This window comes from Podarcis bocagei (assembly GCF_964188305.1).
Source record: "Podarcis bocagei genome assembly, chromosome: 3".
Lineage (NCBI taxonomy): Eukaryota > Metazoa > Chordata > Lepidosauria > Squamata > Lacertidae > Podarcis > Podarcis bocagei.
The window spans coordinates 61,485,332-61,500,867 of record NC_138127.1 but is presented as its reverse complement, the minus strand read 5'-3'; the positions used below and the strand labels follow the sequence as shown (position 1 = coordinate 61,500,867).

Sequence of the window (15,536 nt, the reverse complement as noted above, 5' to 3'; positions counted from 1 at the left end):
ACTTTTCCTCTGCTCTGATCCACTCTGTTCAATGAATGGATCTCTGTTTCCAACCCCATAACTTTAAAAAAATTCAGAACTAAATGTCGTTTTAATTTCCAACAATGGAAAAATCTGTGTGCTGCCATAACTTAAAACCAATGAACATCCATATGATAGTCATCAATCAAAATACAAAGAAATTACAACCTGAAAACAGCTCAGTATTGGGTATCTTCAGAATATAGTTAGTAGTTTTGAATAAAAAGTTTAGCACAATCAAGTTTTAAAATATTTGAAACACGCTGAAAAAATATATATAACATTTATTGTACATAAACTGAAACATAATTTAAAATTCTTGGAAATGTGATAGATTTCGATACTCTTTTATAATTTTAAAAAATATTTTTCTTTCAGGATTTCACATTTAATGCAAAACTTTCAGGAGTCTGGATAAAAGACTGTTTCTTCATTAGTTTGCTGAAAAGTCCATCTGGGTTTGCAAGCAGTGTTTCGTGCTTTCCACACTCAATAATTCTACCTTGGTCAAGAACTGCAACAGAATTAGCATTCTGAATGGTGGACAGACGATGAGCAATAATGAGGACAGTTCTCCCTTCCATGAGCCGATCTAGTGCTTCTTGGACAAGATATTCATTTTCAGCATCCAAAGCACTAATTCAGGAATAGATTGAAGGGAAAAGATGTGATATATTCCCCTTTCTACACTCTGAGAGCTATTATTTTAGGGCAGACTAGTTGTCTAACCAGCTTGCTTTCATTTCATTTAAAAATCTGCCACAAATACGCTTAAAATATTGTTATTTCACAAAGTCCACATTCTGTGGACGAAATAATATCCCATTATTTATTGGAAAAGATAATCTTAACCCATTTTGTCTTCAGCAATACGCAGCACCTATTGACAGATCAGTTCCTACTGAAATTTAATTAAACATGTTCATTTTTAATCAAATTTATTTTTAATCAAGTTTCAAAAGGCAAGGAGGACATCCGAATGGGAGCTTCCCAGTAGGAGAGAAGGAAGTGTCCCAGAAAGAAAGACAGCTCCTCTCATTGTATAAATGAGCACAGCTTATCCTGCGCTGATTTTTGTGATCTCTTGGCTTGGACTTGCTGAAGTATTCCACAGATGTGGTCAGAAACTGTTGGGAACATCAAGTCACAGTTCCTTCCAAACTGCTTTGAAGAAAAATACATGGCCTGCTCTGGCATAAGGTGAGTAGTATAGAAGTATTAAAAGGTCAGTAGTAGAGAAGAAATGATCACTTCTGGGGAGAAATGTTTTACTTACCTCGTTGCTTCATCAAGAAGAAGAATTTTTGGATTCTACAGAACAAAACGAACTTGGTTTTACTTTGACAGTTTTTTTTAGTTGAAGGTTGCGTTAATGTACATACATTGGAAAAATAACTGGAACATTAGGGAGAATACTTAAGATCTCTCTTCCTCTATACAAGTGGAAAGCACCTATGAGGTCACCTTTATTAACAATGAACTTTTCACTGGTATCAGGTGGAATTGCTACATAAGCATAGATATGAAGCAGCTAAGTTTGCTGCTCCAATTATATGAAGAATATATGGAAGAAGCAAACGCATTCAGAAGAGCAGCATGCCAATGTCATTCTATGGAAAAAATTGAAATCCCTTGGAGAGCTGACATAAACAATACATATTTACGTATAAGGATGACCTGGAGTAAACATGGTAGCTTTTAATATGCACCATTAGATTATTAAGATTCCTCTAAAGCACAATTGCAAAAATGGCAATGTATTAGTAGTACTAAAACAACAAAAATGTTTTATCACATACTAGAAAAAAAAGATTCTGCTGTAAAAGTCCTTTCCTCAAACTTTTTTTTATTTTTATGTAGGGACTGGAGTTTGTATCTAACTAAATTAAGAGCTATTGCCAACAAACAGAAAGACATTTTACATTATTCTAAAGTAACCTGCAAGCTAACCCTCTTAAAGTGCTAAGCTAAGCAAAGGTACTGCACCTTTGACACCTTAATCAAAATTACTACCTTCCCAGAGCAAAATTTTGCTCCTGGAAGAGCAATCTATTCCAGACAAACCTGTAGAGCAGGTTTCAGATGGAAAAGTAGCGCCGGACAATTTGACTCTATAGTAAGCATCATATAACTCCACAACTGTAACACATTTCCTATTCCTACTACCTCAGTTAAGAAAAGTCTATTTGACACATATGTTTTCGCTTGTTCTTCTTTCAAGATATGGAGATGAGAAAAGCCAATTGGTTTCTGTCTTACCTTGAGAAGAGCTCGAGCAATTGCAATCCGTTGCTTCTGCCCACCTGTTAAAAAATGTAACATTAAAATATATATTTTTTCTGTTTTTTTCTCTTTATGAAAATTCTTAGTTAAATGCAGGAGGATTAATTGCTCTCCACTAATTCTGCAAGAAGAACTACATTTTAAAGCTTTCCAGCGGAGTAGATGTATGAGTGAGTTGCAGCAAAAACAACAGTCTTGTGACACCTTAGAGCAGGGGTCAGCAAACTTTTTTAGCACTGTCCCTCAGACCTTGTGGGGGGGGGGTGTCAGACTATATTTTGAAGGGGGGGAATGAACGAATTCCTATGCCCCACAAATAACCCAGAGATGCATTTTAAATAAAAGCACACATTCTACTCATGTAAAAACACGCTGATTCCCGGACCATCCTCGGGCCGGATTTAGAAGGCGATTGGGCCAGATCCGGCTCTCGGGCCTTAGGTTGCCTACCCATGCTTTAGAGCAGTGGTGGCCAAACTTGGCCCTCCAGCTGTTTTGGGACTACAATTCCCATCATCCCTGACCACTGGTCCTGTTAGCTAGGGATGATGGGAGTTGTAGTTCCGAAACAGCTGGAGGGCCAAGTTTGGCCATCATTGCCTTAGAGATTGACAAATTTATAAAAGCCTAGGTTTTGGGGACTAGGGTTCACTTCATCATTTAATGTAAGTGAATCGTAGAATCACAGAGTTGGAAGGGACCCTGAGGATCATCTAGTCCAACCCCCTGCTTTGCAGGAACATGCAGCTGTCCTTTAAGGCGACTGAACCTGCAACCTTGGCATTATCAGCACTATGCTCTAACCAGCTAAGCTATCCTGCTATAATAATAATTTATTTCTTTGTTTATAATATAGTGCTATTCTAAGTTGCAGGTTGGATAAAGGGAGATTTGTAAACAGTCAGGTCAGAGAGAAATAGAATGCGTAAAGTACAGACAGTGGCTTGGTTTGTCACGCTAAGCCAAATTATCAGTCAGTGCAAATGTGTAAGCGTGTGGACCCATGGAGAGGAGATCACGGCCTCTTTGCTCCTCCCTGGGATATTAACAAAATTAAAATTATATTTTAAAAGCACATATATTACACAATGCATTTTGAAAAGTTCAAAGTCATACCTGAAAGAAGAACACCTTTCTCCCCCACTAACGTGTGGAATCCATTTGGAAAGTTTTGGATAAAACTAGCAGCATTTGCTATCTCAGCAACTCTCTCAATTTCTTCAGTAGTTACTGTAGAAGGGTCCTCTGCACCATAGGCAATGTTTTCAGCAATAGAGCATGAGAAAAGAACTGGTTCCTAACGTGTAAAATATAACATTAGTATATGAGGGTTTTTTTAATATCCGAAGTCTTAATATTTCCTACCAATTGCAGTGGTTAAACATTTTGTACAGCAGTGGATCTATTCCCTCTATAGGAAAATAGAAGGAAGTATTCCATAGTAATACAGAAGGAAGTGTTCTCAAACTTTTGTCCAAAGCTTCGAATGGAGCATTGCAATAAGAATCTTCCTTTCACAAGGAGTGCAAGAATTAAGATAAATATACAAAGAATCAGTGCTTCTCTTCTTACCTGACTTACTGTTCCGATTCTATTCCTGAACCAGAGTGGATTTAACTGACGAACATCAACACCATCGACAGTGATGCTTCCTTGAACAAGAGATGGTTGTTAGATAATATTCTAGGAACAGAGGGAGAAATAGGAGGCTCAGGAGAATGAGAAATAATAGCAGAGGGAATGCATAAGTGCCACAGAGGTTACTGTATGCATGGCCTTCTTGGCAATTGTATCCTGACTGGAACTGTCACCTACTAAAATCACAATTATTTGCCTATGCTTTGGAAGACTTGGATAAGGTTGCTCTGGATCTTAATAATTTGTAATAGTCTGAAGACCCAGGAGGCCGCCACCCTGCTGAAGCAAAGCAAACTCTGCACATTGTGAACAGGAGACCAGCATTTTTGCATTCTATTCTGAATGCAAAACCGCATCCAACACAACTGCTGACCTAGTACACCCTCATTCTTACCTGAGATTGGATCATAAAGCCTTAGCAGGAGAGAGACAACAGTCGATTTGCCAGAGCCACTTGGGCCGACCAATGCCATCACAGAGCCCGATGGGATGCTAAGGGTAAAGTCCTGAAAAACCAATGCTTCTGGACGAGCTGGATATGCAAACTGGATATTTCTGAACTCCAGAGCACCTTTGAAAGCATCCTGGTTTAATACCATTCCCTCTAAAAAAAATTAAAAATTAAAATTGCAGTAATATAAACACATTTATGACAGAAGAGGAACCCAAAATTTGTCCAAGTAAGATGCAGCTATGTGCATTACATTCAGTCGCGCCATCAAAAAAATCAAAATAAGGGGCACAGGTTATCTACTGTGATTCTTCTTAGAGTTCTACAGATTTGCTCATTTTTAAATGTTATCTATAAGGCAACCTGGACCAGTCTGATCAGAGGAATTGGGCATGAGCCTTAGCTGTGTTCTTTCTGGGAATTAAGTACCTTAGCATTTGCACATTCTGAAAATACCCAGTGGCTTATTCTGCTTATGGCCTAGCTGGACTAGGTAGTTATTCCCACTTTCTCCCAAGGGAATAGCAGCACCAAAGACAGAGAATGGGTCACACAATAGGAACAGAAGAGCTGGGCTGATATGTTTGGTTCATTCTTCTCATATATTTGGAGGGATGAGGGACAATATACACATAAGGCATGGGTGGGGAAAATGCCTTCAAATTTTGTGTGTGGGTGGCTTCCCTTACTATAAACACAACATAGCTAAGGATTTTCTGTTTTTTTACCTTTTTGAAAAGGGTCTCACTGATCACAGTTGGCAAGACTTTTGCATGTTTTCCTATAGTATATCCTCTTCCCATCTGTGCCAGATCCCTATGGAAACACATAGTGTTGTTTCTATGGGGATGTGGCACAGGCAGGAAGAGAAAACATGGCTAGAAAATTTAGGAGTTTTGCAGGCTGCAGTCAGAAGCCAGTAAGGCTTTTTTTTAAAGTGTGAAACACAGAAGACAAACCACAGATACCTTGTCTTAGAGTAAGGAAAACTCACACATATTAATACATTTGCAGGAATTGCTCTTGCCTCTCCCTGAAAGCAACTGAAAACACACCCTTTTTTTAGAGGTGGGATTCAAATAGCTCTGAAAAAATGTGGAGGGGATTTCAGTCCCCCACTAAATGGAACAAACACACCAAGGAGCATACAGAGTCAGGCTAGAGGTAATCAGCAACATCCCTGGGCAAGTCACAGAATTATAGAGTTGCAAGAGACCCGCGGGTCATCTATATATATGCCTGAAAACAGCCCTGATGGGAACTTCAGCTGTAAGATGGTGTTCCGGGTTAGAGAGCTCACACCACAGCTTAAACATTTATGAAACAGAGAACCTACCATTAAAAGGAAGTTGTGGCTTTCGATCCATAAGTTCCCACAGACGCCCTCCTGCACCTAATCCTTTCATAAGCTCAGAATAGAAAGAGCTTAAACCTAAACAAGAAAAAGTATTGTTATGTACAAACAGGAACATGTAGGACAGGTAGTTTGTCTTGAAACAGGGTGGCATAACCTCCATGCCTAAATCCTTATTCTAACTGCTTCATGGCTGCTCAGCCTGAAAAACAAGTTTTGCATGTTTGACAGAATAAACTCTGCCAACTTGCTTCTAAACAGGAGATTTTAAATAGCTAGCATGTACAGTACACTTAAATAAAATTGAAATCTTAAGACTAGGGTGTTTTTGGCAGACAGCAGTCATTCTGCGAGGGCACTACCTTTCCCTGTCTTTTGAATATGGTACACCAGCACTGGAAAACTATTTTTTCCTTTTAAGTAAAGTATACTTTAAAGAATACTTTAAAGGACTTTTCAAAAGAATCACCCTGCTGGATCAGGCCGAGCGTCCATCTAGCAGGACGTGAGAGCAATTCTTGCTATTCCCCAACAGTTGGTGTTTCGTAACATACTCTGTCTGATCATGGAGGTTGCATATAGTTAACATGACTAGTAGTCCTTGACAGACACATTCTCCATGGATTTGTCTCAACTGGTGGCCATCACCATGTTTTGTGGCAGCAAAATTCCATAAATTACTTGTGTGTTATGGAAATAAGTGCTTTCCTTTGTCTTTCTTGAATTTCCTGCCAATAAGTTCCATTGGATAACCCCAAGTTCTGGTATGGTGAGGGATAAACACTATTCTTTACCCACTTCCTTAACACCATGAATGATTTTTATAAACACTTATCATGTCTCTACTTCTAAACTGAAGCTTGCCTATAATATTTCTAACTCATTATTTTTAAGCATATATTTTATGATCCGTACCTCCAATGCTTATGCCAACCCAGAAGGCGTACATTAAGAAAGAAGACAGTTCACCAATAGTCATGTGGGCACTGCCCATCAGTAATCCTCCTTTGTACAGAACAGAGAGCACAATCAAATTCCCAGATAGCCCAGTCTGAAAAAGAAAAAGTAACGTATCTTCCAAGATAATCCAGACCTTCATAGCGGCATCTTCTAAAATTCTCTCATGTTTGAGAACATGTATCTAAAATCTTAAAGTAATTTATTGTATTTGGGGGGGGGAGCATCTATGGTACCCATATTGCCAAAATTAAAAAAGTGAAGACATAAATTCTTTCATCACATTCTTCTAAGAGAATCAATTGGACACGCAACATTCAGTACAACATTCAGTACATGAAGTCTATTACATTTGGAGTGCATCTTTAGGAATGCAACTATTATCTTCAGTACTTCCAAACTTTTCAGAAGGTCTCCAAAGAAAGCCAAATAAATATTAACTTTGAGCCAAAGGAGCCCCTGTGCTGGCAGAAGGCACTTCCATTCATGCAAAGGATTCCCTGTCCCCCCCCCCCCCCGCTGCAGTCCTAGGTCTATTCTTCTTGAGGTTGTTGGGACCTGTTGTAGGAAGAGTTTGGTGAGACCGCAGATCAGTGGCAGAGCATCTACCTTGCACAGAAAAGGTCCAACATATCTCCTGACAAGCCTCAGAAAAGCCTCCTGCCTGAAATCCTGGAGAGCTGCTGCCAGTCAGTGCAGGAAGCACAGAGTTAGATGGACCAATTGTCTGGCTCACAAGGCAGTTTCTTATGATCCAATCCATTGCCTGCTCTACCCACCCTGGGACTACGTCTTCTCTTATCAGATAGGAAAACATAAACCATGTAAATGTCTTCAACCAATTTTCTTAGGAAATACTGTATATCTGTAGTCCCTGTTTACATTACACGAACAAGGAAGCTCACGACAGGCAGAAAGGTAGTTTAAAGGGGAAATGCTGCCATACTCATGCAGTATATATCCTGAATTTCCACTGAATGAGCTTTGATATCCACTCTCCCCCCACCAATGTTCCTATTAAAATCAGGATAGATTGGAAATTCTCTGGAGCAGTTAGTGGCCGAGGTCTCCAAAAAGTGCCTTGGTCACAGTTACTGCTAACAAGGAAAGCTTCTGTAAACAGAACAGAACAAAACAAAAAAAGTGATACATGGCCTGAGGTGCAACTCCCAGCTAGATGTGCAAATAATTTTCTGTAGGGGTGTTGTGATACACTATTTACAGATGGAAAATCTGAGAATGAAGGTGCCTATATCAAAGTAGCAGTATAAATATTCAAGAGAAACCCAGAGACATTACAGAAACATTGTGGATTCCTCACCTTCTTCATATACTTACTGCTCCAAAGAATCCTGCTCGAGCTAACGCTTCCTTTTTGGCTAACTGTAACACATGGTCAACTTTGCTCCTGTATTTCTCCATTTCTTTCAATTCTTGCCCAAAAGCTCGAACTGTTCTCAAATTTCCAATCCGTTCTTCTGCTAACTGCAGTTAACATTTAATATATATATAGATATAAACCAGGAGGCTTGAATTTCAAGTGCCCCAAACCAAAATAATAGTAAATGTGATCCCTCTAATTCCGTGGTTCCCAACATGAGCTACACGCCCCACGGGGGGGCAATTTGATTTTTAAGGGGGGGCAATTCAATAATGAGTTATTAACAGTGAATGGCCTTTTAGACTTCCTCCACATAAATAGAAGTTCACTTTTTGAATAGTAAGAATTCTATGTTGTGGGGGCAGGGGGTGCATCAGGATTTTAGAGATGCTTAGGTGGGGCATGGCCAAAAAAGGTTGGGAACCATTGCTCTAATTGCTTTTAAGTACTAGACTAAGGTACTAGACGTATGCTAGAAGTATTTCACATGTGATGCCATGGTTTAAAAGACATACCTGAACTTTTGCCTCTTTGTGTTCCTGTGTAAAAGGGAGCTGGAACATGATCTAAGGCTAAGCCCCAGTACCACATGGGGCTGGGGGGAAAAGCACTGTAGCACAGGCCACAGAGGGCAGTTATACAATGGCCTAGTTCATATTAAGCTGTAGTTTAAAATAGGTTAACAAGAACAAGCAGTGAGCTGATGCCCCCTGCTCAATAATGTCTGCTTTGCTCCTCCCTGCTTCTGTCTTTGCCATCCCACAAAGGAAGCAAACCAGAGGCTGGTTTTGCATTATGTGTGAACCAGCACTGATAGTTTCTCTCCAAACAAGCCACAAGTATAGGTGTCAAATGAGCCAAGCAGGCACTACTGAGCAGTATTCACCAGCATGCTGCTTGTTCTTATTAAGCCATCCTTTATTTTCAACTATAGTTTAACATGGCATCTGAAATAGGCCAACAACACAAGCTCAGTGCAGATCCACCCACACAAAATGTTGATGCAGGCTTTCATTTTCTTAAACTTGTTGTTACGAGGCAATATACACAAACCCTACCATGACACCTACAAAGAAAAGTTACATAGAAAACTGTTGTATACCATAATAAGAAAAAAGGACTTCACTCTCAGTTAAAAAGGGGAATAGAAAGCTTGCAACATCCCTGTTGCTTCATCTTCCACAATCCATGCCTGATGTTACCTCATTTTCCTTAACTGAACCTTTATCAGGAGACAGCTGAGAACGAGTGGGAAATGGCTGAATAATGGCAAAGTTCAGAGTGATATAACCTCAACACTGACTTTCAGTATTTTTATTTTAACATGTCGTAACTGACCTGTGTTGATTCTGCAAGGGAATCCTGTGTCATTCTAGTCAGTTTTCGTAAATATCTTCCATAAATAACAGCCACAAAAGCCAGAGGTGGCACCACACTCAGAACAAATGTGGCAAGTTTGGGAGACACAAAAAACTAGAAGGAAAAGAAGTAACCTTGAATCAATATTTTAGTACAGTTAAATAGACTCTGCTAAATCTATAAATTAAAGACATGTTAACACAATGAGATTTCCTTTTAACATTTTGCCCCCCCCCATTTAACTGCACTCTACTACAGCAACAAATGAATTCTGTCCACTCCAAAAAGAAATATAGATTATTCACAAGCAAGATGGGGAACAACTGAAGGGAAATATTTCAATCCCTGCTGTTCAGGGATACATTTGGAGCCGTACTGCACTGTTATCACTCACTACAGACAAATGACTCAAACCCCACCCAAGTTGTATGATCCATTTGCATCACAAGTCACAATAGAAGGTAGAATTACCTAACAAACAAAAAATACATCACCAGATATATTTAAAGGCATTCTTAGTACAGTATATGTGTCCTGTATCAAACAAAACAGCTTCACGGGTGGATTCCTGATCTTTGCAACCTCATCCTAAACACTCTGAGCCGGCAGAATACACACACAGAGAGACAGAGAAATAAACAGAGAGACACAGAAAGAAACAAGAGGCACATACCATCATCCCAACTGCAACTGAAGCCTGAGCGCCAGCTCTTAGCCCATCAGAAAGGTTTTCGGTGACTGAACGACCCAAGAGTGCAGTGTCTGAAGATAAGCGATTAATCAGCTCTCCAGTGCTGGTTTTGTCAAAAAAAGCTACTTCTTGTTTCAAGAGAGAGGAAAACATTGTTGCTCTCAGCCGTTTCACAATTCTTTGTCCTAGGGGGGTCAAGAAGTATGACAATTCACTGAAAAGATTTCACATATAAAAAACAAATTAGCAACTTCACTAACTGCAAGTCATTTTGCAACAGATCTTGTATAATGAGAAGAAAATGTGCTTGGACAGAATGGTGTGCTTGTCTGTGTGCATATAGGGAGAATGGAGGATATGGGTTGTATTGTTTGCTACTGTTAAATATTTGGATCAAAAATTAATATTCATTTAGAAGATGGAGTAGTTTCTGCATAACTTAGGAGAAGCAGCTTATCTTTAGGCAGAGAAAGGCAATTCATACTATTACAATGTTCCAAAGAAATTTAATTGTGCATTTCAGAGTACTGTACATTGTGAAAAGCAAAGGTAGTTCTACTGACCCACACAGGGGGAAATCTCCAAAACCTATACTGTAGTTGGGTTGGGCAAAACCTTTATTAGCACCAACAGAAAGTCTGTGGATCCATCAATGGCCCTGCTCTGCTTCCACCCTACAATGCCCTGTTTGGGGGCCTTACATTGGCTGCTTCCAAACCACCAATCCTTTGGGCTGGCTTGGATGAACCCAGGGGAGGGAGACCTCCGACTGTTCCTAACCCCTTCCAGTGGAGGGTAGCAGGCTTCCAGACTGGATGCTGTCCAACAGCTGTTTTCATACCCTGGAGCATATACATTTTCAGTTTGTATAATAGGAAAGGAACCCAGAGACCAAAGGGTGGGGAATCTGTGGCCCTCCAAATGTTTGTGGCTTACAACTCCCACCATCCCTAACCACTGGCTTTTAAATATGCAACTATTAGTCTGGAGCTTCTTTCAGCCACTTGTTCCATATACCAGAAGATCATTTTAGGTATTCATTCAAATTACCTGCAATCTGCATGAGGTAGACACGGATTGCATTGGCAGCAGCACCACATAAAAATATTCCACTCAGCAAGGCACAGAGGTTGCTTAGGTTGTCAGCAAGTTCACCAGTGGGATTTGTGTAGATGACATCAATTACTTTCCCCAAGAAAAAAGGGGCAGACATTGTGATGACACTGGAAACTGTCAGAAAGCCAACAGCAGCTAGGGGAAAATATAAGCCGTTTAATAAATGGGGGGGGGGGGAATGATGCAAGGATTATAAAATTAACATTTTATAAAATACTCCAGCTTCTTATATTTTAGCAGTCTAACTGGAGAATTCTTAGTATTAAGAACATAAGAAGTGCCCTGTTGCATCAGACCAATTGTTCATCTAATCTAGCATCCTGTTCTCACTGTGGCCTCCCATCTCCTGGAGTTTCCAAAAACTAGTACTCAGAAGCATTCTGTCCACAATAAACATGGATACTTTGTGAAATACTTATATGAAACATCAGCTTAACATCAGGCGCATTTCACAGTGCCTAATTTAAAGGGAATCTGTACAGCCAGTGGCGTAGCGTCAGGGGTGCAGGGGGGGCCGGCCGCACCGGGCGCAACATCTGGGGGCTAGGGTTAGGGTGTGCAAATCCACGGGTTAGGGGGCGCAAATTAGTTGCCTTGCCCCGGGTGCTGACAACCCACGCTACGCCACTGTGTACAGCAGATATAAATTAAGATAAAGTGGCCTTTGAAAGGGTTTCCTCATAGTTAACCCTAATGGACCACAGCCAGTCCAGGACAACATGTAACAACATGTCACTGCACGATATAATCACTCAGGCTACACAATATTACGTTGCACTGACACTCATGGCCAGACTTTGGTAATATGGCACCCTGAGCAAGGACAACATTTTGCACCCCCTCAATTTTGAGTAGGTACCCGTATAAATATAGGTGGTGGTGGTTGTTGTTGCTGCTATTGTTCCCCCTTGGCTTGGCACCCTGTGCTGGGGAACTGCCCGCACCACCCTAAATCCAGTGCTGCTCACACTGAAGGTGGGGAGAGGCAATACAATGACGCTGCCTAGACAACAAGGCCGACATTCTCTGCCTTCCTACAGCATATTGCATAGTACATTGCCCACTTGTAATACATGGCAAAACTTCTGCATTGATCCAATTTTTGTAGCATGCACTTTTGCATCACCACTTGGATCAGAATATGGACACACAGAAGTATGTTCCACTAAAAGTAATGCAGTACTGTATTCAGATGTTCATCCCATGGCACACTATACTCTTAAAGCATCTTCAGAACACATTCTTTCCCTCAAGGAATACTGAGCACTGTCGTTTACCCCTCAGAGTTCCCCACCTCCCTTTGCAAAGCGTCCCAAACTACAGCATCTGGAACCTTTGAGGAACAGACCGTGCTTTGCATGCGCTCTAAAGGCATCATGCATATGCAGCCATGGTGGAAGAAAGAGAATGAGGACAGCTCACTGTTGTAGGATGGCCAGCTAATATAGAAGTGGCTCGACCCAGCTTCCTGCATTTCTGGACTCTCCCTGGGTGCATGGCTAGAGGGGTTGTCACGATGAGCTCTTGCACATCAAAATTTACCACCACATCCTTGTGGATGTGTCAGAAAGGGAAAGAGAACATAACTGTAGGACCTGTGGAGCGGGGAAGAAAGATTAAGCGCCAGAAGTCCGGCGTTTGGGAGAGATAAAAAGCTGCATACAGTCAGTTCTTTATGGTGGGCATTTGTGGGGTGCAGCAAAGGTGCAACCAGGGGGGTAGAAGAGAACGACCTCGGGGGGGGGGAAGCATTTTCTCAACTCTCAGCCATTTGGTGGGTGGAGGCCAATGAAGTGGGAGAAAAAGAGAAAACAGAGAGAAAAGGAAGAGCCAACGAAGCCTGGCAGCGCATGGTAGTAGCAAGGAGCGCCCTTGGCGCCCCAGAGCCCTCCGGGAGGCGAGCAGGGAGACGGGGCGGCAGAGGAGGAGGAGGTACCTGTCAGTCTCCAGCGCTCGGGATATGCCAAGGCCAGGAGCCTCTTGGCGTCCGAGACCTCGGCGGCGGGCTCGGCAGCCGGGGGAAGCGCGGCTCCCGGGGGATCGCCCGCCTTCTTCCGTGAGGTCCCCGCCGAGGCCGCCCAGGAGGACGCGGCGGAGCTGGGAGCCGAGTGCAGGCAGCCGGGCGAAGGAACAGCAGCGTCCCGCCACCTGCCCGCCGAGGGCGACGCGGCCCACCCGCCGCCGCCGCCACCGGCCGCCGCTGCGCCTCTGAGAGGAGCCGGAGTCCAGGGCCAGCAATGCAGGCGCCTCTGCCGCTGCTGGCGCCACAGCAGCAGCAGAGGGAGGCGGGGAAGCAAGCCTGCCATGGAGCAAATGGGCCGCGCGGAGGTGGCGGCTGCTTGATGTTGCTGCTTCCTTGCTGCGGCGCCCGGCGGGAGAGAGCAAAGCAGCGCCTCCTCACAGGCTGCGCCGCCGGCGCTGCCCCATAGAGCGCGGCCCGCCTAAACGGGGCCCAGCCCGGCCCCTCCTGCTTCTGCTGGGCGCTGATAAGGCTCTCAGCTGAGGCGGCCTCCGACCATCCCCAGCCGGCAGAAGCGACCCGCCCGAGCGATCGCGGCGTCCGGCGGCGCCCTCTACCGCTCGCGGCCCGGACCAGGGCGTAGAGGCCGCCGCCGCTGCTCGTCCAGCCTATGCCGGGAGGACAGGGAGCCTCCCTGAGAAGCCCGCCTCCCGCGCCCCATGATCACCACGCTGATAACGAAAACGGGAAAACAACAACAACACCCTATCACTCTGCCAGGTTTTCAGTTAAGGTTCCTGAAACACGCTAAGTGGCTTCCCCCCCCCCCACCCAAAAAGCTTATTGGAACATGTGCAGGGTGCTGCTCTCCCCGGAACTACACTATAAACCAGGTTTTGGACTTGTGGCTGCAAGCCTATGTACACTTGGGAGTGAGATAGTCCAGGGAATAAAACTGATCTGCACGGTTGTTGTTTTTTACACAACAGGAGGGTAGTAGGGTTTATTGGTTTCCGATTTTTTTCCTTGTTTTTATTATGTATTTTGTATTCCTATCTTTACTTTCCAGTGAACGCGGTAAGCATACATGGGTTGTAAAAGCCAAGGAGTTTCCAGTCACTGTGTACAACTTCCAGGTAAGTCTGCGTCTAAGGTGGGGTTCCTTTTTAGGAATGTCCTGTCATTTTGGCTCAGATCTTCAACTCAGCCATATGGCTCACTGGGTGATGATCTTGGGACAACCACCACTACTAAGCCTACCCTACTTGGTGGGTTTGTTGTGAAAACAACAAGCAGGTGCATAAGTACCATGCTTATCCATGTACGCTGCCTTGAATTCCTTGCAGAAAAGGCGAGATATAAATGTGGTAAATAAAATTATCTCTATTTGGTACCTCGGTTCTCGAACGTAATCTGTTCCGGAAGACCGTTTGAGTGCCAAAACGTTCGAGAACCGAAAACTCAACGCGGAAGCCTCAATTCAATTGAGAAAATTGAAAAACATGCAGTGGAAGCTGTTCGACTTCCAAGGCAAGTTAAAAAACGGAAGCATTTATTTCCGGGTTTTCGGCGTTTGGGTTACGGAACATTTGTCAACAGAGACGTTCAAGAACTGAGGTACCACTGTATGTAACTTGTTCAGTGTTCCGATGCCTGCAACCTAAGAACTGGCTGATAAATTCAGATCAGTACTGAAGATTCATAGAATTGTAAAGTTGGAAGGGACCCTGAGGGCCTTGTAGTCCAACCCCCTGCAATGCAGGAATCTCAACTAAAGCATCCACGACAGATGCCCATCCAACCCCTACTTAAACACCTCCAAGGAAGGAGAGTATCACCACCTGGGGGAGTTGGTTCCACTGTCAAACAGCTCTTATTACAGTCATAAAATTATTCCTGATGTTTAGTCAGAATCTCCTTTCTTGTAACCTGAAGCCATTGGTTCGGGTCCTAAACTCTAGAGCAGGAGAAAACAAGCTTGCTCCATCTTCCTGTAGATATTTGAAGATGGCTATCATATCTCCTCTCAGCCTCTTCTTATCCAGGCCCTTATTCAGTTCTTCCTCAGTTCCTTATCCAGGCCCTTATTCAGTTCTTCCTCAGTTCAGTACTTAAGGCTGGCGAGTCACAGAAATCTAATTGCCATTTTGACAGTCCATTTTTATCCATGTTTATTGGGAAGCAAGGTATGCAGAGGATTGCAGCCCTCAGAGTACAAGAGCCTCCTGTCAAAGGATGAAATGGGAATCTGGGCCTACTTCTGAACCTAAAACCTTGGGCAGGTTTCACCAACCTGGTCCCCTCCAGATGTTTTGGACTACGGTA

At 42.9% G+C, this 15,536-nt stretch overlaps 1 protein-coding gene across 2 annotated transcripts; it reads right to left on the bottom strand.

Moving 5' to 3' along the window:
• Positions 1–288: 288 nt before the first annotated feature.
• ABCB10 (ATP binding cassette subfamily B member 10) lies at positions 289–13,557 on the bottom strand (the record flags this gene model as incomplete). Of its 2 annotated transcripts, none has more annotated exons than XM_081188229.1 (13): positions 289–657; positions 1,298–1,332; positions 2,281–2,324; positions 3,421–3,601; positions 3,877–3,956; positions 4,337–4,546; positions 5,730–5,825; positions 6,663–6,798; positions 8,043–8,189; positions 9,424–9,558; positions 10,118–10,320; positions 11,186–11,386; positions 13,188–13,557. In XM_081188229.1, the coding sequence occupies 13 exons, from the start codon at positions 13,555–13,557 to the stop codon at positions 396–398; spliced, it is 2,100 nt and encodes a 699-aa protein (XP_081044355.1). In that variant the 3' UTR covers positions 289–395. The 2 variants fall into 2 exon arrangements, with proteins under 2 accessions (XP_081044355.1, XP_081044356.1); XM_081188230.1 differs by lacking the exon at positions 13,188–13,557 and adding an exon at positions 12,674–12,740.
• Positions 13,558–15,536: the final 1,979 nt, after the last annotated feature.